Here is a 24,784-nt window from a genome sequence, read left to right on the forward strand (position 1 = left end):
CAAGGTAAGTGGTATGCACCGTATTACCCTTGTCCATGGTTTTGGTGATGGTCTCAAAGAAGTCAGCCATATTTAACAGAAATGACCTCCCCTTGACAAAGCCAAACTGTGTGGTATCGAGTGTTTGGAGGTTGCCAAAGTCCTTGTTAATGAGGTCGATGATAATCAGTTCCATGGCCTTGCAGATCAGGCTAGTTAGGCTGATGGGTCTATGATTTCCCAGATCAGTGGATGCTCCACCTTTGTATAAAGGGATTACAGTGGCTGTCCTCCACTCAGCTGGGCAAAGCCCGTACTCAGGCTTTGGTTGAATAGAGCACTTAATAGTGCTACAAGTTCCTGCCTGAGTTCATGTAGGATGCAGCCTGGGATGTTATTGAGTCCCATGGAGGCAGTAATTTTTGAGAGACCAGCGATAACCTGTTCCCTAGATATAAGGAGAAGGGGCAGGTACTGGGGATGTCCTGATTTACTGATTGGGGGGGGGGGGGGCAGAGTGGTGAAGTTTTTGCTGAATGCCAGCCAGCAACTTTGCTATATCTATGGCATTTGTGTATGAGGTATCCTTGACCACCATTTCTGAGCAGATCTTGGTGCTTCCTTTGAGATTGCGGATATATGTGAAGAAGGCCTTATAATTGTCTCTCTAGTAGATGTAGCCAATTTGGACTGTTAAGTTTGCTTTGGAAGATTTCACTAGTGCTCTTATTTGCTTGTTCAGGCTAAGGAGAGAGTGCTTCCAAATGGGCACCTGCTCCTCCTTGGTCCTAGACAGCAATTTTTTTTCCTTTTGTTCTAGAGTTTATTGCAGATGCCACTAGACCGGTTTGCTGCTCTTTGCGGAGGATGATTTAGTTATGTTGGGTATTCCTGATTACATGCATCGATGTAAATGCTCGTATGAGGGTTCTTCTGTGGCTTCCTTGTCCTATACGTTACAGTGGCTTTTGTTACTCTCCCAATATTAAAGAATACTGCAACAGTGATAAGAAAGGACATGGTACAGTAAGGTCTTGCATTAACAGTAGATGTCCTGCTTTTCATTGTTGCGGTATTCTATCCCTCCCTCCTACCCTATGTTACTTTTTGTTTTCCTTCTGGCCAAGGAGTCTTTTTTTATGCTTTTTTTCTTCTTTCTGTTCCCTTCCTGGATGTATGTGTTATTACTTCCCCTGGGTTTGCTCTTGTTCTTCTGGGCCACTTCAGTTCTGAGGATTAGGTACTCGTATTTAACAGATTCACTCGTAAGTAGGAGCATTGTTTTTCTGTTAGCTAGGTTGGTGTCTGTGCAGGGTGCGCATATAACCTGCTCTTACTCTTAGCTAAATTTTCTTGCAAAGATGTTAATACTTTAATTCAGAAGGTAGTTACTGCATCTGGGCCTGTGGTTCCAATTAGAGGCTTTTCTTAACTTTGTTTCAATCTCTCTGGCTGTTACTTCATCCCATTCCATATCCTTTACCTTTAAACCTTCTTATTCTTTCTTTTCCCTCTTCTAGCCATTTAGCATCTTTGTTAATATTCCACAGGATCTTCATAAGTACTTCTCCAAAATGTATCTATTTCTTCGTTTTTTGGTGGTCTTTCAATTCCATTTACATTGTTTCCCAATTCTCTATAAAACTTTTTTGGGCCATTAATAAATTGCTTATTTTGTACTTTTCCTTTATATTTATTTGTGTATCTTCTACGTTTTTCCACCTTTGCTGAGATTGTTAGTTTATTTGCAATAGTGCATGATAGATCCTGGTCTTTTCTAATACTGTGTATTGCTTTTATTATGTCTGTCTTTCTTAGTGTTTTTGTTGATCTGTTCGCTCTTCTATATTTTTCTAACAGCAACACTTCTTGTCTTAATTGCTTTATAGTTTTTTTCTGTTCGATACTTCCATGATGGTATTAGATTTCTCCCCTTCTTTTCCCTTACTACCCTGTGTTTTTGTGATAGAACTTTCATTTATTAATTTAGCTGCTGAATAATATATCCTGTTTACTTTTGTTATATCGGTCTATAGTATATTGTCTTACGCTGTTTAATTTCTCCAAGTCTTTTGGGTATCTAATACCTTGATGGGAATCTACCCCATTCCTAAGTCAAAGTACAATTAAATTTCATGAAATTAGTATTGTTTCAATCTTTGTCAGCCAGAAATGCTTTTTGCAGCATCCGCAATGTGCACAGTAATGACTCCTTCTGCAGTTCGTACGGTGTTACATGTATTGGTTACATATCTAAGTATAATTATAGATTCTTTAAGAACTGTTGCTCCTACTATTATTGGAACTGTCTGGTTATCTTTCTTCCACATTGCTCTCGTTTCTGCCTGCAAATCCTGATGTTTTATGACTTTGTGTCTCTCTGTATGCAAGATACTGTTGCTACTGGGTGTGGCGATTTCAGTGATCAATGTTACTTTTGTCTACTTTTCATGGACCACTGTGTCTGGATGTTCATCGTGCATACAGCTGCAGTCATAACAGATGGGGTTCTCCTGCCGTCAGGCGGGTCCTCGGTCGGCCGAATTCCAAAGTCTAGGTCCGGCGTCGGTTGTCGTCACTTCTTCCCTGACGTCAGTACGACAGGGGTATAAAGGAACCAGCCAACGCCATTTTCTTCAGTCTTTCTTGCCGCGCGGTGCCCGAAGCAGAAGCAGTTCGCAAGTGCCGGTCGGCCAGCTCCTGAGATTACGAAAATTTGGAAACCGAAGTCTTCTTAAAAGCTAAGTACCCCGTTGGGGAAACTTTTCTTGCCTCAGACCGATGTCAGACAAGTTAATAATTGTGTTTCTTGTGGGAAGCAAATACCGCATAAGGATTTCCATTCTCTCTTTATACCTTGTTTAGGCCCAGACCACGACGTCTCGGTCTGTCGCTTTTGTGCTACATTCAACAAACGCACTATTAAGTGTCGGGCGGAGTTCACCCAGCATTATTTTGGGAAAGCATTTAACTATACTATGTCGTCGGATACTCCGACTCCGGTTTTGTCTAAAAAACGCAAAGACAAGGACCGACACACGAGGTCCGCGGCCTCTACCAACACCACGCCAAAGCCGACTACACGTGGTCTGGTTCTCAGCGAGGCGCCTACGCAGCCCCTGATTACCGACGACACTTCTTTGACGGTGTCTCCTGTGCCCGAGGTCGCAGGCTCCTCGGCCCACACCCTGACTACAGATACCGAAGCCCCTCTCGACGTTGAAACTCAGAATGTGGACAGGTCCACCTCCACTCAAGGTATCTTCAGACCTTCCTCTTCTTTCTCCATCAAGGCTTTCACAAAATCTAAAGCAACCATGCACTCTGAGACCAGCTACACAGGGCCCATCTCCAGGCCCCATGCCTAAGAAACAGATGCTTAAAATGGCTGAGGATTTAATTACTCTAATCAGAGGTTCTCAGCCCCCACCGGACAAAAGGCCCAGAGTGGAGGAAGATTCCCCCTCCTCTGATCAGGGCTCCATTATTTCAGAGCACTCTGATGATCAGGAACATTCTTACTCCCCTTTTGAAGACTCTGATGCGGAGGAGTCCATCCCTTCTGTATCACCCCCTGAGGATTACTCATTTGGGGAAACTTTGCATACCTTAAGGGAACACTTCCACTGGGAAGGCCAGGATTATTCAGATTCCAAGAAAAGGCTCAGGGAATTTCTTCTGTTACCTCAACACAGGCCTCTGGCTATACCTCCTGTCTTGGACATCCTAGATGATGTTTACTCAGAGGCCTGCCTTAACTCGGACTCTCTACCTCCAGCTCCAGTTAAGCCTGACGGGTACTACAGGGTTCCTGACTCACACCAATTTCTATACAAAAGCCATGCTGCTGACCCAGAAACCGTCTCACAGGGCCCCAAGGGATTTAAGGCCTCCATTGCCAAAAATCCATTGCCTTCCGAGAGAGATTCCAGATCCTTAGAAAGGTGGAGAAAAAAGGTATATACCTCTGCTACCTTATCCATGAGGGCCTTAAACTGTCAGTTTCATATGCTAAAATACCAACAGTTTTTGTTATCACAATTGAAAAGTAAAATGTCACAACCTGAACAACCAGACTTGAAGGAGTTGCAGGATTTGATGCATAGTGCAGAACAAGTGGGTAAGCATACCTTACAATGTGGTTTTGATGCTCTAGAGGCCTCATGTAGAGCTGCTGTTACAGGATCAGTCATACGTAGGCATGCCTGGCTCAAGGAACAAGCCTTGCCTGATCATGTCAAAGCTAAATTACTAGGCACCCCTCTTCAAAAGGATGTACTATTTGGTGCTAATGCTGAGGAGGTATTAAGGAAAATGGAGGAAAAGGCTAAATCAATGCAAACTGTGAAAGAATTTCTACAGGTTCAACCCCCACGTTTTAGTAGAAATTGGCCTTCCAAAAATTGGTCCTTTCCTGCCACAGACAGACCCCAAAGAGGCAGATACAGGCGCCCGAGGGGCAGAGGACATTCCCAAGGATCGTATAGAGGCAGACAATGGCAAGCTTCTACTCAAAGAGGTGGTGAGGACAACTCGCAATCTTTCAGAAAGCAAACCCAATGACTTTCCCCTTTGCATGCCAACCAGGTCTCAAATGGCAGCCCCCTTAGGAGGAAAGCTAGCATTATTTTCAAAAAATTGGCATGTTGTCACAAAGGACAAATGGATCCTGGACATGATAAACAGAGGCTACAAATTCCATTTTCACACCCTTCCAAAAATGAGAGGCAGGCCAAACCTGTCACACAATCAAAGGGCAGAGGCACAAAGGCAAATTACAGATCTCATAAACATGAAAGCTATTCAAGAGGTACCTACGCACGAACAAGGTCAAGGTTTTTATTCCAGGCTATTTCTGGTGCCAAGGAAGGGAAAAGATTGGAGACCTATTTTGGATCTATCCATCCTAAACACATTTCTACTCGTACCAAAATTCAAGATGCTCACTCTACAGCAACTTCTTCCCATGCTGGGCAAGGAGTCTTGGCTGGTAACATTGGACCTCAAGGAGGCATACCTGCATGTCCCAATCAGACAAAATTGCAGAAGGTACCTCAGATTTCTTGCAGGTTCAACCCATTATCAATTCTCTGCATTGCCCTTTGGCTTATCTACTGCGCCCAGAGTATTCACGAAATGCCTGGCATCAGTAATTGCCTACTGCAGACTTCAAGGGATACAAATATTCCCCTATTTGGACGACTGCCTGATCCAAGCGGACAGCAAGCACATTCTACTGAAACATCTGGCTTATGTAATAATGTTATTGAACTCTCTGGGATACACAGTCAACAAAAAGAAATCAAGGCTAATACCCTCTCGGAAGATAATTTTCCTGGGTGCCAATTTGGACACAAACACCCAGATGGCCTATCTCACGCCAGAGAAGCAGGGGCAACTAATTCAATACTTCAGAACACTAGCAAATTGCATCAGGCTGACTGCAAGGAAAATCCTGCAGGCTCTGGGATTCATGGCATCTTGCATCTTACTAATCCCATGTGCAAAGCTGCATATGAGGAAACTACAATGGTACCTGAAAAACATATGGTCTCAACACAGCCACAGTTTGGAAACAATAATACCACTAATTCCATGTCTGCAAAAGGAATTTCTGTGGTGGGCTCAAGCATGTCAAACAAACACAGGTCTTCCATTCAGCAAGCCTCAAGCAAATCAAGTCATCACAACAGACGCCTCGGACTACGCCTGGGGGGGGCGCACATGACAGATCGGTGCATTCAGGGCAAATGGTCCCAAATAGAAAAGCACCTTCACATCAATCAAAAAGAAATGCTAGCAGTAATAAATGCTATTATAGCTTTCAAGGACCTTCTACAACCAGGTCAACTATTGATAAGAACGGACAACATCACAGTTATGTGGTACATAAACAAACAGGGAGGAACACATTCTTACCCCCTATGCAGACTGGCCCATGTCACTTTGGAACATGGCCATGGACTTACAAATGGAACTACAAGCACAGTACTTGCCAGGCAAGGAAAATACACTGGCAGACAACCTAAGCAGGAATATGACAGATCCACACGAATGGAAATTGCATCCAAAAGTTTTTACAGAAATAATCCAAGAATGGGGAAGGCCAGACATGGATCTCTTTACCTCCCACAAGAATCATCAATTGACAAAATTCTGCTCAAGGATCTTCCATCCAAAGGCCTGGAGAGTGGACGCTCTTTCTTTCAGTTGGACATCAATGACAGTTTATGCCTTCCCGCCTCTTCCTCTGCTGCCCAAAGTTCTATTAAAGACCAAAGCAGACAGACCAAAGATGATTCTCATTGCTCCGGACTGGCCAAGGCAACACTGGTACCCACTCCCGAGGAGCCTGGCGCATTCCCCACCATGGACCCTGCCTCTAATGCCTCTTCTTCTGACTCAGCACAGTTTCAAAACTCTTCACAGCCAGCTAAAAACACTCAATCTAGCCGCATGGAAGATTCCTTAGCATCACAACAGGCCCTACTTTCCAAGGAGGTGCAGGATGTCATTTTGGAGACCAGAAAGCCATCGACTAGAAAAGCTTACTACGCAAAATGGAAACGTTTTTGTGTCTGGACTGAGAAGAAGGGCCAGGATCCTGGAAAACTGAATTTACTACAATATTTGGCCGAACTGCTAAGCAGTGGACTTTCTTTCTCCTCCATCAAAATCCATGCCTCAGCCATTTCTGCAGAATTCAACACTGATACACCTTTATTCTCTCACCCTCTCTTAAGACAGTTCCTCAGAGGGGCTAAGAATTTAAGGCCTCCAAGGAAACAACCAATACCTGCTTGGGATCTTAATTTCTTTCTGGAAAAACTGACCTTGCCTCCCTTCGAGCCAGCTGCCTCATCAGATTTGCAATATTTATCCTGGAAAACAGCTTTCCTTCTGGCTATCACCTCAGCTCGTAGAGTTTCAGAACTACAGGCTCTCATGGCTGTCCAGCCTTTTATCATCTTCCATCAGGACAGAGTTTCCTTACGAACCAACCCGTCCTTTATGCCTAAAGTGGTATCCAGGGTAGCTTTAAATCAGGCCATACATTTACCTACTTTTTATCCTAATCCTCAAAACAAAGGGGAGAGATTATTACATTCCTTGGACATCCACAGACAACTGCATTATTATTTGGACAGAACAAAGCCTTTCAGAAAATCAGAACAGCTCTTTGTGGCCTATGCGGTAGGAGCTCAAGGGAAGCCAATTTCCAAACAGACAATCTCAAAATGGATAGCCCACTGCATACGCTTTTGCTATTCCTTTCATGGCAAAACTGTTCCTACAGGCATTAGAACTCATTCCACCAGGGCCGCAGCCACCTCTGCAGCCTTCCTCAGAGGAGTTCCTACCAAGGATGTTTTGGAAGCAGCCACTTGGAGTTCTGTGCATACCTTCTCCAAGCACTACAACCTACCATTATACTCTAAATCTAGAGCAGCAGGCTTTGCCACTGCAGTCTTGCAGGGCATTTTGGCTCCTCCTAGTTCCACCTAGTGCCTACCACCCCTTTCTTAGCTTTGGGGTTCTACCCATCTGTTATGACTGCAGCTGTATGCACGATGAACATAGTACAGTTTTGTACCTACCATAAATGTAGATGTTTGAGTGCTAATACAGCTGCAGTCCAGGTTTCCCTCCCTCCTTCCCCTCTTGGGACAGGCCTATAGGCTAACACATCCTCATACAACCTGTTTGGGGTTTTCATTTATGATGTATTTGCTTGCAACTACTGTATTTTTATTATATTGCACTGCATTATCACACAAATTTATGTATTGCCTTCCTTCTGGGGGCACCTGACATCTGGGGCAAGAAAAACTGAAGAAAATGGCATCGGCTGGTTCCTTTATACCCCTGTCGCACTGACGTCAGGGAAGAAGCGACGACAACCGACGCCGGACCTAGACTTTGGAATTCGGCCGACCGAGGACCCGCCTGACTGCAGGAGAACCACATCTGTTATGACTGCAGCTGTATTAACACATGAACATCTACATTTATGGTAGGTACAAAACTGTACTTTTTCTAGCATCTCATCTTTTGTACTGTTTGTAATGGGTGATCCCATGTGATGTAGACTTCATCATTTTCTATTATGCTTTGTGGCTTATGTTTCCAGTGTTAACAGTCTTGCAACATTGTTATGCCTTTCAGTATACAGTGCTTGTGCCATTAGTATGTCACAGCCAGCAAACAGGTTTGCAACTGTTTCCAATTCTGTTTTAAAAATCCTACATTTGTCCCTTTCTCTCACATGTTCAATGGACTTTGTAAACCAATGTGTACATAGGCCACTATCTTGTGCCGCCAATATTAACCTTTCATCTCTTGGTTTGAATTTGCCTCTCCTTAACCATTCCTGCATTTGATCCTGATCAACATGAAGTTCTTCCAGAAGTTTTCTATACTTGCAACAATATTTATGCATTTTCCACATTTCTTGCCTTCTCATATGGTCCTTCACCTTGTATTCTTTTGTTTTTTGGCATATTCATTTGCTGCCTGATGTTTTATAGTGAGAGTACCCTGATATCCCTAAAGGATGGATGTCTGGCACTCCGGGATGGTAAATTATATTGAAGTTGAAGTGAGGTTGAAAGTCTGATTTTCTACATCTGATGTCCAGATGTCAGGAGTACTTCAACACGCTGATCTACTTTAACATCTGTTTCTATGGTAAGTTCTTACAAAATAGTACTTTCGTTGGCGTTGCATGTTAAAAGAAAAAAAAAATAGAGGAATATCTTGCTTTTTTCCAGAAAGAACATGAAGGAACTGCGAGCTTTGTGTGTGTGCGTGTGCATGTGTTCACGTCTATGTGCATTTGTTAATATTTGAAATTGTTTGAATTATTCAGACTTTCTGCTTTTCTTCCTTCACAGATGATATGCTTATCAAGCTATGGGATTGGGAAAAGAAGTGGTCTTGTACTCAAGTATTTGAAGGACATACGCATTATGTTATGCAAATTGTCATCAATCCTAAAGATAATAACCAGTTTGCTAGTGCTTCTTTGGACAGGACTATAAAGGTACTTTCTAGTTTTACTGTTTTGTGCCATTAATATTTTATATTAAAAATTGTCCTTTTAAGTAATTTTGATGCACTAACATTTGCACCAAGTTTCAGTTGTCCTTTACAGTGAGCATTCTTCCATTGGATTCTTCATTGTTGAAGTGATTTGTCCCTGTTCTTACCTTCATGGTTGTTTTTATTGTTATAATTCCTTCTGATTTCCAATCATTTTTATCTTTTTTTTTTTGTTTGTTTTTCATTGAGTCCTGCTTCGTCTCCTTGTATTTCTCTGTGGAATACTCTCTGCCCTTTGCCATGTTAAGTTGTTAGTTCAGTGCATGAAAGCAATTCTGAGGACTAGGGTGTTGTTTTCTAGTGAAGTACTGATGTCCAAGTTATTGGTTTAATTTATGATGTTAGAATTCTAAATCCTTGCTAGGATTACCCTTAATTTTATTTCAGCAGGAAGTTCAGATCGCAGCAATGTTGATGTTGATGAGGCCCTATACTGTAAAAAAAACAAATCTTGCTCTAAAGTCACTACTTAGCCCGTAATCTTGAATCTTATCCTGTGCTATTACATCTGCTTGTGGCCACATACACTGTACTGTACCCGCCTCAGCTTTGCATTGTTATGAAGGTTCACTGTACCAAAATACTCTAGTCTAAGCTTTGTTAGTACAAACACTCATTCTGATCCACCTTTGAATGATTTTTTCTTACCATTGTATTGTCTGTCTTATGATTAGGATATGTTTATAAACTGATTTTCATGTGTGTCTTGGATGTGTTTTTTGTTTTCTCACTATTGTATGGTAAAACAGTCATTGTATTTTCCTCCTCATCACTATATGCTCAGACAATTTGTCACACCGTATGAATATGTTTGCAGCTTGTGCAGATTTTCTTCCCATGACTCTGCTGAAAAGGGATTTCCTACTATTCTGACTTTTCCAGTTAACAAAAGCAATCTCTCAATAAATGAAGTAAAATAAGTTTTGGAAACCATGAATAGTATGGGTTCTGCTAGGCTGCGGTGGTGCAGCGGTTAGCGTTGTTGCCTCACAGCAAGAGGTTCTCCGGTTCAATTCTCGGCTGGAGCGTCTTCTGTGCGGAGTCTGCATGTCCTTCCCATGGTCGAAAGAATTTAAAGACATGCAGGTAGGTGCGAGCGTGTGTGACTGTGCCTTCCTTGAAGGTTGGCAACTCGACACTGTAAAAATTCACTGACAGTCATTAGCAGACCGGAGTTCCGCTGTGGCGACCCCTAACCGGGAAAAGCCGAAAGACAGTTTTATGGGTTCTGCTAGTATATAATTTATTTTGCTGGTGATATTGCTGTTGGATCACAACTGTGTGGTTTTTGTTTTTGCAAATGTTTTTGAGTGGAAATATACATACAGGTATTTTTTTTGAATGTAGGAGAAGTTAGTGAATGGTATGGATCAGTCTGACTGAAAACTGCCTATGAATATGAAATTATAAAGCACTGTAATGATGTTCACAGAAGCTGTGTGTCACATTGTTGCACAAGCACACACACACTTGCTCTTGGCAAAGGTGTGAAGTTTGGTGCATTGTTTCAGTTCTTTAAGTAATGTGTAATGTGTTGGGTGTTTGTCTTCTGAAGAAAATCTAGTAAGAAACTCTAGGGCAGGTTATGAGGGAACAAAAGTTTATTCTTGAAGCTGTTTGTAGGGTGGTAGAGTGAAGATGAAATGAAGATGGTGCTGGGAATAAATCACGGAGACAACTTGTGATGTGCATATTGGAGTTGTGTATGAAATATGCAGCAGTATTGTGCTAAAGTTCTGTGTGTGAATGTGTGTGTGAAACCCAGTCAGGGACATTGCACAGTTTTCTGGACAGATGAGAGGTGTATGCAATGAATGCAGCTAACATCATATCTTGGTGTAGAAGCCTAAAAAAAATACATATACGACTATTTCCACAGAAGCAAAACATACCATTCATGTCATTTTTAAACATAAACTACAACTGGTTAAGGCTGCTTATTCCTACCATTAGTGATGCTGGAGCCAGGGTAAAAAAAACTAATAAAACTAAATCAATACCTTGGTAATGGTTAAACTCTGTGAAACACTCCTCAAAAATAGAAGCATGCGAACTTTTAACAAGAAAATTTATTTGACTGAGCACTTTCGTCTTATTAGAAGACTTCTTCAGCATAAAATCATTTGTTCTTGATTTTAATTTGTAGCAGTTAGTCACAGTTCATTAAATTCCATTGGATATTTGTATTACATCATTTCCTGCTTTACATTAACAACAATTCTAATACATTTAATAATAAAAATGCTTTTCCATCAAGTAAAACTCCTTTTTTAACTAAGAATGTTTTAAATATTTATATTACATTACTACTTTTAAAAATGGTGACTTGATGGAAAAGCATTTTTATTGTTCTGACTAGTTGGTGTAAATTAAATCAAGAACAAATGATTTTATTCTGATGAAGTCTTCTAGTAAGAAGAAGGCGCTCAAATATGTTTATGTATTAAAAGTTCGTGTGCTGCTATTTTCGAGGAGTATTTCCGAGTTTAGCTGTTACCAAGGTATTGATCTGCTTATTCCTACTCCCACTGGAGTCCATTGTTCTTTCTGCAGTGTTGAAGTATTTACTCCCACTCTTCTAAGCGAGTCTATGTTTTCACTCCTAATGACAGTCAAGTGGTTGTATGTATTGCTTTCACTTCATACTAGTAAGTGGTTCTCCCCACAAACCTCACTGTGGGCACTTTTCTCTGTGAAGTGCGAAATTCATTTTAATTTCCTTGGCTGTGTGGGGATTTGCCTTCACCTCATGAAATTACCTTCCTCGAGGCCTCTTAAATCATAATCGTATCCTATGCCACCAGTTGGTTGAAATAAGGGGAACCAGTAATGCTTCCCATTGATCCGTCTAATACATTGTGGCCCTCTCCTCTGAATATCATCATATGGCTCACTCCATTTCAACTCCTGAATTCAGACCACAGCCCCCACTTCTAAATGACCAAGCCACTGTTTGTATTGTCATCAGTAAGGAGGTAAATTCTAGTGCCTACCTCACAGTATTCTAATGTTAAAAATTGGCTTTCTATCCCTTAGCTTAATGTTGAACATGTTTTTCCCACAACTTAGTAGTCATCCAGCACCGTGCTGTTATAGAACACCTTTATGATACTTTCCTTGTGATACAGCTTAGTCCTCCAAACTTTAGCGGTTACATTATTTTTTCCATACCATCTTTGGTCTTTTTCACTTGCCCAGATGTATGCTATTATAGCACTGTTATTTCTGGAGTGAAACCTGAGGAGAGAGCTATTCCCTAGGGTGCTTATAAGATATGTGGTAACAATAGCATGGACCTTGTATATTCTCTGGAGCCAGTTCTGTGATGTTTTTATATCAGAAGAGTGACTGTGTAAGTGCATTATATGTTAACCAGAGTATGTTGCATTTAGTTGATTGCTTATTTGATTGAAGTACAAATGACAGGATCCTGTGGCTGAAACCCCTTTTAGATAAATACCTATTTGGTTGAATTCCTGTTGATTAAAACATCATGTTGTAAAAAGACACCCAAGGTGTAATGTTTCAGGAGGAGTTTGCAAGTAGGGCAAGCCAGACCCCACCCAACCCTGATATCCCCTTATGTTAGTATACTAACTTCACAGTTGCACTTCTACGGGGGGGCCTCCACAGGATGTCATTGTTGGCCCACGAGGAGAAACCACAGCAGCAATGATTATACATGAGGAACATTGATCTTAGATAAACTTTCCTATATTTCTACTTGTTTGTTACAGAGCTGTGCAGCTTTGCCATATGTGACTAGATGGACCTTCAGTCAAAGTGAACATTCAGGTAAATGGTTTTCAACCTATTGGTCCAGTCATTTATGATTTGCCAAAAAGGCATTCTACCAAATTTTGTGGTTTCATTAATTGAACCATCTTCCATATCATCTAGCCAGTGTCAATATCTAGGTATAGTATCCAGTCATAGCTCCACAGAAGAACATTCTTTGAAAATCCTTCCTCCGTTTGAAGTTCAGGGTCAGCACCTTTGTTTTAGACCAGTTAGTTTTGTACTCGCACAGTCCTACATAGTTTCTAATGCTTCAAAAATTAGATCCACATCCATCTCTTGGCTTTTAAATGTAACAACTCATTGACACAGCACACCACTTTGTGCAGAGTAAATTGCCACATTTTTGCTAGTTGAGTAACCTGCTTTGGTCCGTTGCTAAAGATTGGAGAATGTCCGGTAATTTTTGTCAGTTTTGGTTGACCATTAAAATTGGTCTGTATGAGTCCAGCCACTGTGAATGTTCTTCGTGTTTCACTGTTGCAGTCATTACATTTGGGTAATCTGCTTGCAGGTTGCCCTCAGTCGGCCTGATTAACAAAGTTTTGTGTCCTGCGTCGGTTGCTGTCCCTTCTTCCATGACGTTAGGTCGTCAGGAGTATAAAACATGCTGCCGACGCCATTACATCAGTCTGTCTTGCCGTGCGTTGCCCGAAGCAGAAGCAGTTCGCAAGTGCCGGTCGGCTGACTCCTGAAATTTTCATTTTCGTGTTTCAGAACCGAAGTCTTCAACTAAAAGCTAAGTACCCCATTGGGGAAACTTTTTCTTGCTCCTTACCGATGTCAGTAAAAGTTAATAATTGCATTACTTGTGGAAAGCAAATACCTCATAAAGATTTTCTTTTTTACTGTATTCCTTGCCAAGGTCCTGACCACGATGTACCTTGCTGTCTGTTTTGTGCTTTATTTAATCAGCACACTATCCGTCGTCGGTATATTTTCGCCTCTAAATATTTTGGTTCTCTGTTTAATTATCCAGAAATGTCGTCCGTTAGCCACCAGGATTCTGAAAAAATGCAAAGATAAAGACAGAGACAGGCCGCCGAGGTCCAAAGCTGCCGACGATGCTTCTCCTAAGCCAGTCGCCAGTTCGCCGGTACTCAGTGAGGCGCTTTCGCAGCCCCTGATACCCGCTACTTCTGATTCGCAGGCCTCTACTGAGACCCATTCGGAGTCCGGTATGCCACAAGATGCTTCAACTACTGAACCCGCGGATGATGTCTCTACATTGGATGGGTCCAGAGCCGCTGTGCAGACACTGGCTTCTGAGGGTGTATTCAGGCCTACGGACTTGCATATCAAATCGACGCCTCCTTCATTACTAAAGCCTAAATCTCGATCCATGTCTAAAAAAACCGATGTCCAGGCCACATGCTCAGGCCTCTATGCCTAAAAAACAAATGATAAAAATGGCCGAAAACCTAATAACTCTAATCAGGGGTAGCCAACCCTTCCCCCTTCTAAGAGGCCTAGGGCTGAGCTTGATTATGAATCTTATGATCATGATTATGTTTTTTCTGACTCTTCTGATAACCTGGATTTCTCCTTACCTACTTATGAGGATTCTGATGCAGAGGACTCTATTCCCTCTGCTTCCTCTCCTGAGGATTTTTCTTTTGGGGAAACCTTATTTTCGCTAGGAAAGCCAGGAATTTTCTGATTCAAAAAAGAGGCTTAGGGTGTTCCTTCTCCTACCTCAGCATAGGCCTTTGGCTATTCCTCCTGTACTAGACATTGTTGTTGATGCCTTCTCGGAATCCAGTTTGGCCCCTGGTTCCCCTGCCTCCTGCTCCCAGTAAACCTGACAGATACTACAGGGTCCCTGAGTCTCACAAGTTCCTTTTCAAAAATCCTATTGCAGATCCAGAGACTATTTCACAGGGGCCCAAGGGCATTAAGGCTTCTACTGTTAAAATCCTACCCCGTCTGATAGAGGCTCCAGGGCGCTGGATAGATGGGGTAAAAAGGTTTACAGTTCAGTAGCCTTGGCCATTAGAGCTTTAAACTGCCAATTTCATATGTTAAAATATCAGCAACATGTTATCGGACTGCTTAAACAGAAAATTATGTTGATTCCTGTCTGTGTGGAACATAAAGACTTACTGGATTTAATGCATTCTGCTGAACAAGTTGGAAAACATACTTTGCAATGTGGTTTTGATTCTTTAGAGGCCTCTTGCAGGGCTGCTGTTACTGGGTCTGTGCTTAGAAGGCATGCTTGGCTTAAAGAGCAATCTTTGCCTGATCATGTTAAAGCTAAATTGTTGGATGCTCCTTTAAATCAGGACCACCTGTTTGGCAACAAGGCTGAAGAAGTTCTTAAAAAGATGGAAAATAAAGCTAAATCTATGCAAACTGTTAAGATTTTTTACAAGTTCAGCCTCCTAGATTTAGTAGGCACTGGCCCTCTAAGAATTGGTCCTTTCCAGCCCCTTCCTAGTCTTCTCAAGCCAAACCCAAACACAGCAAAAACCCCAGTTTTCAGTCCCAGGGGACTCACAGAACTAAGCAGTGGGGGGCCTCCACTTCCAAGTCTGGGAATAACAAGATCCCCCCCCCATGGTAAACTGTCTCAATGACTTCACTTCAAAATTTCCAAGCACTTGTCTTCTGACTGTCCCTTTAGGGGGAAAGATTGCTCTTCATGCAATAAACTGGGAACTCATTACCCAGGACAAATGGGTTTTAAATATAGTGTCCCCAGGGATACAGATTTCACTTCCACATGTTGCCAACACCAAGTGGTTGGCCGGACCTACCCCCAAATCAGTGGCCAGAGGCCCAAAAACAAGTACTTTCTCTCTCAAGCGTGGCGACTATTCAGCTGGTACCAGAAGAGGAAAAGGGACAAGGTTTCTACTCAAGACTTTTCCTGGTACCCAGAAAAGACAAATCATGGCGTCTTATCCTGGACCTGTCTACTTTAAACACCTTTCTGAAGATTCTACAATTCAAGATGCTGACTCTTCACCAATTACTTCCTATGCTAGGCAAAGATGCCTGGTTGGCAACACTAGATTTAAAAGAAGCATACCTGCACATCCCAATCGAGAAATCTTGCAGAAGATACCTACGCTTCAAAGCAGGCTACATGCAATATCAGTTCTCTGCACTGCCCTTTGGCTTATCTACTGCACCCAGGGTATTCACAAAGTGCCTAGCTCCAGTTATTGCATTTTGCAGGCAAGGAAATATTCAAATATACCCATACCTGGACAATTGTCTAATTCAGGCAGAAAGCCAGGGCATACTTTTGAATCGTCTGGCTTTTGCAAAAAGGGTCCCGACTTGTCTGGGGTACACCATAAACGAAAAGAAATCACAACTGGTACCTTGTCAACAAATTACATTCCTGGGAGCAAGCTTGAATGCAACTTCCCAGATGGCTTAGCTCGCGCCAGAAAAGCAAATTCATTTGACAACCTACTTCAAACAAGTGGCCACAAAAACCCTGCTATCTGCAAGACAAATACTGCAAGCCTTGGGGTTCATGGCTTCCTGCATTCTTCTAATTCCATAAGCAAGACTGCATATGAGGAAACTACAGTGGTATCTAAAAAGCCTATGGTGTCAACATTCTCACAGCCAAAAACAATGATTCCTATCATACCTTGCCTATGCCTAGAGTTCCTTTGGTGGGCAGAGGCCTGCCACCAAAACAAGGGAATACCTTTCACACCACCCCATGCCGCCCAAACCCTAACAACAGATGCATCAGATTATGCATGGGCTGGGGCTCACCTGGCAGGGAAGTGCATTCAGGGCAAATGGAACCCAAGTCAAATGCACCTGCATATCAATCAAAAAGAAATGTTAGCTGTATAGAATGCTCTGACAACCTTCAAGGACTACATTCTTCCAGGACAACTAGTGGTAAAGACGGACAACACCACGGTTATGTGGTACATAAACAAGCAGGGGGGTACACATTCATATCCCCTCTGCAGACTAGCCATGGCATTGTGGAACACAGCCTTGAGCTACCAAGTGCACCTACAAGCTCAATTCCTGCCAGGAAAATTAAATATGCTGGCAGATGGACTAAGCAGAAACCTCATGGACCCACACGAGTGGAAACTGGAACCAAGGATTTTCAACATGTTGACAAGCGAATGGAGGAGCCCAGATATAGACCCGTTTGCCTTCCCCCAGAAGTACCAATTTGAAAATTTTGCACAAGGACTCCCCACAAACAAGCCTGGAAAGTGGATGCTCTGTCCTTCTTCAGCTGGAAAAAACCTATTAGTCTATGCCTTCTCCCCACTGCCTCTGCTCTCCAAAGTACTACTAAAAGTCAAAGAGGGCAAAACAGGAATGATTTTGATTGCTGCAGACTGGCCAACACTGATACCCCCTCCTGCGCAGTGTCACTGTTATTTCCATGGCATCTGCCTCAGACTCCTTCCCTGCTGTCTCAGCAGGAGAACCAGATTCTGCACCCTCCGCTTCCAACACTGAACCTTGCAGCCTGGCTAATTACCTAAACTCATAGTTTCATAGTTTAGTACTAGGCTATCTGCCCTGGGGCATTTGTAAGCCTAGCCATAGTGATGTGGCTTTTGCCACCCCATGAAATGGTACAAAAATGCACAGAATAAATTTAGAATACTGTGCCCCTGTCTAGCAGTGACACAGATGTGACCCCTGGGGTAAACTTACGATCTCCCATCCACTCATCAAGATTTCTCTCGAAGAGAGTCAATGAGGGGCTCTGCCTAACATGAACTGGGATCTTGTTCCAAAGCATGGGAAGCCTCTGGGTTATGAACCTATCCCTCCAGCATGTCCTATTCATACTTGTGCCGAGGTTCAAGTCTTTAGCTCTCGTGATCCTGATGGATTTGGATTTTTGGATTTTTTGAGGTGGAGCATGTCCATCAGATCCTGATTGGACATGGCTTTGTACGTCAGGCAGAGATCACCTCTGAGCAGGCGGTATGCTACTGAATAGAGCTGAAGTTTCTTTAGTCTGGCAGAATAAGACATATGTTGGAGACCCTTGATCCTCTTGGTGAGGTACTTTTGTGGTCTCTCCAGCTGTTGCAAATGCCGGGTGAGGTACATACCAAATGGGGCATTGTACTCAATCATGGGTCTGATGAGGGAGGAGTATAGGGGTACAATGACATCCTTGGATCTGGATGTGAATCCCCTCATGATGAGGTGTGCAAGGTAGAATGTTTTTCTAACCACTTTGGCAACGTGGGTGTCAAATGAGAGGTCACTGTCGACTTGGGTCCCTAGGTCTCTGATTACTTTTTCCTTACTCAGTGGGTTGCTGTCTGTGTGATAATTTGTGGGTACTTTGTTTTTCCCAAAGGGGATGACTATACATTTTTTGGCATTTAGTTTAAGGCCGTGACTCCGGCACCAGTTGTCCGTTTCTGTGAGGCCTCTTTGTAGGATGTATGTGTCCGCTGGTGTATCAACTATGGCGCCTAGTTTGCAGTCATCTGCGAACTTTGTCAGCCACAACCCTCCCATGTTTGCTTTAACATCTGAGAAATAAATGCCGAACAAGAGGGGTCCCAGGACAGATCCCTGTGGGACACCACTTGTAACTGGCTTTGAGTCTGACATTGTTCCAGCGATTTTTAACTTTATGGGTTCTGTCCTTTAGCCAGTTTGCAACCCATCTAGTGACATAAGGGTTTACGTTTAAGCTGTTGAGCTTATCTATGATGCCTGAGTGGGGTATTGTGTCGAAGGCTTTCGCCAAGTCCAGGTAGGCTGTATGGACTGCTTTGCCCTCATCAATGGCTCTAGTGATTGTTTCGAAAAAGTCAACCAGGTTCAAAAGGCAGTTATCACATCTACGTGGTCAGATGTGCCCTAGACTTGGTTTCTCAGGCATCCTCCCTGTTTTCCTCCATGCCTGACTCTCTTAACAAATCTTAGGTAGCATCTAAGCTGTCCTTAGCATCACAGGTTGCTAGACATTCCATAAAATGCAGCTATGATGCGGCTGAGGCTTCCGCTAGTTCTGCAGCTTCATCCTCTGTACTTCACAGGTATTCCTGGCTTAGGCTTTGGCCCCTTCCTGAAGATTTTAAAACCAAGATCTTAGATGCACCACTTAACAACAAATTCCTGTTTGGCAAACAGTGTGCTGAACTGTTCAAAAGCCTCGAGGAAAAAAGAAAGGAACTTCAGGACCTCAAACATTTGCTGGTCTCTCCAGTCTCCAAATTTTACAGAAACTACCCTGCCAAGACCACCTTTGTCAGAAGAGCCTTAGCCCCATCCATCTCCTCCTCCTCCTCTAGACACAGAAAAGGGCCTAGAAAGACATCTTCCCTAAGGGCAGCCCCTCCTCAACCTACCATCAACAGAAACAATAATTCATGACTGCCTCAGCCACCGTCCCCTCTCATCCCGTTTCTCTCACTGTCTACCCCTCTGGGGGAAAAAAATCACTTCAAACCAATGGGTATTAGCAATAGTGGAAAAAGGGTACTTAATGTCCTGGCAGGAAAGGCCCCTTCCACAAGGCATCCCCTTCCCACCCCAAAACCAGGTACACCTAATTCCTCAGGTTATCAAAGACTTACTCGCCCAGTGGACCATAGAAACCATCCTCTCAGGCCAAGAATGGAGGGGGTTCTACTCCAGGCTCTTCTTAGTGCCAAAAAAAGATGGTCCTTGGAGGCCCATCCTGAATTTGTCCTTCCTAAACCTTTTCCTGAAGGTCCCTTCCTTCAGAATGTTAAAACTACACGCCCTTCCACTATTGCCACCCAAAGCCTTCATGGCCACTTTGGACTTGGAGGCATCAGAAAAAATGATGCAGTGGTTTACTTGAAGGAGGCATACCTGCACATCCCCATCCACCCAAACTACAGAAAGTATTTGCATTTTGCTGGACCCTCTTCACACTTTCAATTTACTGCCTTGCCCTTTGGTTTATCTACTGCACCAAGAGTCTTCACAAAGTCCCTAGCCCCAGCAGTAGCATACTGCAGAACAAAAGGCATTCAAATCTACCCGTACCTAGATGACCTCCTCATCCTAGCAGAAGAGGAAGTAATTCTCAAGAAATGCTTACTATTCACTATGTCCCTGCTCCAGAGCTTGGGGTTCACCCTCAATCTGGCAAAATCATCCCTCACCCCAGCCGAGGAAGTAATTCTCAAGAAATGCTTACTATTCACTATGTCCCTGCTCCAGAGCTTGGGGTTCACCCTCAATCTGGCAAAATCATCCCTCACCCCAGCCCAAGACAAAGCATTCCTGGGTTGCAGGATAAGAAACAACCTGATGAAGGCCTTCCTTCCTCAGCTCAAGACAAAGTATCCTCCCTTGTCAACCACTTCCACGAACTCCTCCTGGTCACCCACATTTCAGCCAGGCAGTTCATGCGTCTTCTAGGTCTCATGGCATCCAAAATCCTTATGCTACCCCTAGCCATACTGTACATGAAGTTCCAATGGTACCTAAAAAATGTCTGGTCAAAACACAGCCACCCCCTGGACTTTCAAGTACCCTTCTTACCCTGTCTGAAGACAGAGTTAAGGTGATGGATCCAGCGAATATACCAGAACCCAGGCCCACCTCTGCAACCCAACAACCCAGTTCAATGCATGCACGCAGATGCCTTCAATCTAGGGTGGGGAGCAACTGTGAATGGCCTTAAGGTGCAGGCCCAGTGGGAGCCCTTCCTCCAGAAAAAACATGTCAGCATAAGCGAGATGACTGCTCTCCATCTAGCCCTACAGACCTTCCTCCCTATTATGCAGCCAGGCCCCCTCTAAATCTTCACAGACAATACAACTGTGATGTGGTACATCAACAAACAGGGGGGGGGGGGGTCTTGCCTACTCTGCAGGCTAGCAATGCTGGCGTTGGGAGTTAGCCTCTCAGCACATCATCACACTGCACGTGGTCTATATTCCAACCCAGGACAACCAGCAGGCGAATGCCCTCAGCAGATCCTTCTCTCTGCCTCACTAGTGGATGTTGCACAGAGATGTGTTCTTAGACATTGTCCACCAGAGTGGGGCACACCACAAATAGATCTGTTTGCCTCCCCTCAGAACAGACATTTTCAGCTTTTCTACTCCAGAGATCCCTCCCCACTAGCCGGGAGAGTGGATGCCTTCTCCATCTCATGGAAGGGACTGTTCCTTTCTGAATGAGTGGGAAGGCATAAAGTCCTTCTAAAAATCCAGAGGGACAAGCAAAGAACTTACTTCAGTGAGCAGGGATTCCAAGCTACAAGCATTCATGGCATGCCCACCCTACCCAATCTTTCATAAAGATAGGGTGACCCTTCACACCAATCACTAACTTCATGCCCAAAGGGGTCAGTGAGCTCTCCCTCAATCAGTCTCTTCATTTACCCACCTTCTTTCCCTCTCTCACTGTCATTCATAGGAGAGTACTTCATTCCCTTGATGTCCACAGACAGTTAAGGTTCTGTTTTGACAAAACCAAAGCCGTTAGGAAGTCCCATCAGTTCTTTGTGTCCTTCCACCCCAGGGCCCTGGGCAAGCCTGTATCCAAACAAACTGTATCCTCCAGGATACAAAAGACTATTTCCTTCTGCTACTCCTACCATGGCAAAGACTTATGTTACAGTGTTAAGGCACATTCTACGAGAACCATGGCCTCTTCTGGAGCATTTCTCAAAGGCCTGGACACAGCCACCATTCTTGAGGCAGCCACATGGTCCTCTGTGCATACCTTTACCAAACATTACAAATTGGACCGTGTCTCCAGAGCCAGGGTAGGATTTGCAAGGGCAATCCTGCATGGATTTCTGGAAACTGCTCCTTCTTCCATCACCCTTTCCTCCTCTTGAGCTGTGGCACTCTCCCACAGTAAGAATACTGCAACATGGAAATAGAAGGACATAGATTAGTTGTGTAAAATCTTACCATAACCATAGATGTCCTTCTATTCTACATTGCAGTATTCCTTCCCACCCACCTAACCCCCTTCATTGCATTTACCCTATCTAGAGGGCATTTTTCTGGTACTCAGACTGTTGTCCGACCTGAGCAGTCAGTTCTGAGGTCTGTGCGGGCAGACGTCACATTTAAGACCCATGGTTTATGGCCCTGCATCTGACATACCCTCAAATTGTAGCTAGCAGGTACGACTGGTGCAAGGCAACCTCATAACTTCAAGTAAAACAAAAAGAAAAGCCGGCACCAAGGGACTCCATAGTGAAAATGTATTTAATCCATCTTCCAAATACACATACACAGACCGGTTTCGGCAACAAGCCTTCTTCACTATGGAGTCCCTTGGTGCTGGCTTCTGCGTCTGACATCCCATGCACCTGGCAGCGACCAGGCTTAAGCTTTTGCATAGGCGCTGGGAATTCAGGTCGCCTGAGCTGGAGAATCCCACAGTAAGAATACTGCAGCATGGAAGAGAAGGACATCTATGGATGTTCTTCGTGTTTCACTGTTGTAGTCATCATATTTGGGTTATCTGCCTGCAGGTCGCCCTTAGCTGGCCTGAATACCAGAGTCTTAGATTCCTGCGTCGGATGCTGTCTCTTCTTCCATGACGTCAGGTCGTCAGGGGTGTAAAACATGCAGCCGATGCCATTATATCAGTCTTTCTTGCCGCGTGGTGCCTGAAGCAGAAGCAGTTCGCAAGTGCCAGTCGGCAGACTCCTGAAATTTTCGTTTTCGAGTTTCAGAACCAAAGTCTTCAAAAAAGCTAAGTACCCCGTTGGGGATCTCTTTTCTTGCTCTTATCCGATGTCAGTAAAAGTTAACAATTGTATTACCTGTGGAAAGCAAATACCTCATAAAGATTTTCATTCGTAATGTATTCCCTGCCCAGACCACGACATCCCTCACTGTCTATTTTGTGCCTTGTTCAACCCCCAAACTATTCGTTGTTGGTCTATATTTGCAGCAAATTATTTTGGTACTCTGTTTAACTATCCAGAAGTGGCTTCGGTAAGCCATCCGACTACCGATATTCCAAAAAAAGTAAGGATAAAGACAGAGACCGCATAGGTCCAAAACTGCCAACGACACTTCCGTTAAGCTAGTCGCCAGTCTGCCGGTACTCAGTGAGGCACTTTTTGCAGCCTCTGATACCCGCTACTTCAGATTCGCAGGCCTCTGAGAACCATGCAGAGTCCTGTATGCCGCGAGATGCTTCTTTGACTATGAGACCTGCGGATGTCTCTACCTTGGATGGGTCTGGAGCCGCTGTGCAGACACCGGCTTCTGAGGGTGTATTCAGGCCTACAGACTTGCATTTTAAACTGATGCCATCTTCTTCATCCAGGCCTAAAACTCGACCCACGCCTAGAAAACCGACGTCCAAACTGCATGCTCAGGCCCATATGGCTAAAAAACAAATGCTTAGAAGGGCTGAAGACCTTATTACTTTAATTAGAGGAAGCCAGCCTTCTCCCTCTAAGAGACCTAGAACTGATTTTCCTTCTGATTCTTCTGATCAGGAATCTGATATTTCTGTTTCTTCTGATTACCAGGATTTGCCCATATCTACCTGCGAGGATTCTGATGTAGAGGATTCCATTCCCTCTGCTTCCCCTCCAGAAGGTTTTTCTTTTGGTGAAATCTCGCACACTCTTAGGAATAATTTCCGCTGGGAAAGCCAGGATTACTCTGACTCCAAAAAGAGGCTTAGGGAATTCTTACTCCTCCCTCAACATAGGCCTTTGGCTATCCTGCCTGTTCTGGACATTGTGAATGATGCTTTCCTGGAATCTAGCCTTTCCCCAGACACTTTACCTCCTGCTCCCAGAAAAACTGACTGGTATTACAAAGTATCTGATTCTCACAAGTTCCTCTTCAAGAATCCTACTGCGGATCCAGAGACCATTTCCCAAGGACCAAAGGGACATTAAGGCTACTGCTGCCAAAAACCCATACCCCTTCTTATATAGATTCTAGAGCCTTGGACAGATGGGGTAAGAAGGTATATACTTCTGCTACTTTGGCCATTAGGGCTTTAAATTGCCAGTTTCATATGTTAAAGTACCAGCAGCATATTATGGGACTACTTAAACGGAAAATGATGATGATTCCTGACTGTGCTGAACACAAAGAATTACAGGATTTAATGCATTCTGCAGAACAAGTTGGTAAACATACTTTGCAATGTGGTTTTGACTCTTTAGAAGCATCTTGCAGGACTGCTGTCACTGGGTCTGTACTTAGAAGGCATGCTTGGCTTAAGGAGCAAAACTTGCCAGATCATGTTAAAGCTAAATTACTGGATGCTCCCTTAAACCAAGATAGCCTGTTTGGCAACAAAGCAGAAGTCGTCCTCGAAAAGATGGAGGAAAAAGCTAAATCTATGCAAACTGTTAAAGATTTCCTACAAGTACAGCCTCCCAGGTTTAGCAGGCATTGGCCTTCAAAGAATTGGTCCTTTCCAGCCTTTTCCAGGCCTTCTCAGTCCAAACCTAGGAACAGCAGACCACCTAGGTTACAGTCTCAGGCTACGCACAGGTCTAAGCAGTGGGGGGCTCCCACTTCCAAAGCAGAGAGTAGTAAGACACCCCCCTACGGGAAAATGGCACAATGACTTAACCTTAACCCTTCCAAGCCCTGCTCAGCTGCCTGCTCCCTTAGGAGGAAAGCTCGCCCTGCATGCAAAAAACTGGGAACTCATTACCCAGGACAAATGGGTTTTGAATATAATTTCCCAAGGATACAGATTCCACTTCCACACCCTACCAACCCCAAACAGTTGGCCAGACCTACCCCCAAATCTGTGGGCAGAGGCTCAACAGCAGGTTCTCTGTCTTCTAAATATCAGGGCTATTCAACCTGTTCTAGCAGAAGAAAGGGGACGAGGTTTTTATTCAAGACTTTTCCTGGTACCCAAAAAAGACCGCTCCTGGCGTCCTATCCTGGACTTCTCTATTCTAAGCACTTTTTGGTAATCCCAAAATTCAAGATGCTAA

At 43.7% G+C, this 24,784-nt stretch overlaps 1 protein-coding gene across 4 annotated transcripts in view; it reads left to right on the top strand.

The window, feature by feature from the left end:
- The window catches only part of COPB2 (COPI coat complex subunit beta 2), a 1,357,654-nt gene that overhangs the window by 142,813 nt on the left and 1,190,057 nt on the right, over positions 1-24,784 (top strand). For all 4 annotated transcript variants that reach the window (XM_044070023.1, XM_044070026.1, XM_044070024.1 and 1 more), the window contains exon 5: positions 8,874-9,022. In XM_044070023.1, the coding sequence (XP_043925958.1) occupies positions 8,874-9,022 (149 nt within the window). The remainder of the gene's footprint in view (positions 1-8,873; positions 9,023-24,784) is intronic.

The sequence above is a fragment of the Protopterus annectens genome, chromosome 4.part1, assembly GCF_019279795.1.
Source record: "Protopterus annectens isolate FY-2018-M chromosome 4.part1, PAN1.0, whole genome shotgun sequence".
Classification (NCBI taxonomy): Eukaryota; Metazoa; Chordata; order Ceratodontiformes; family Protopteridae; genus Protopterus; species Protopterus annectens.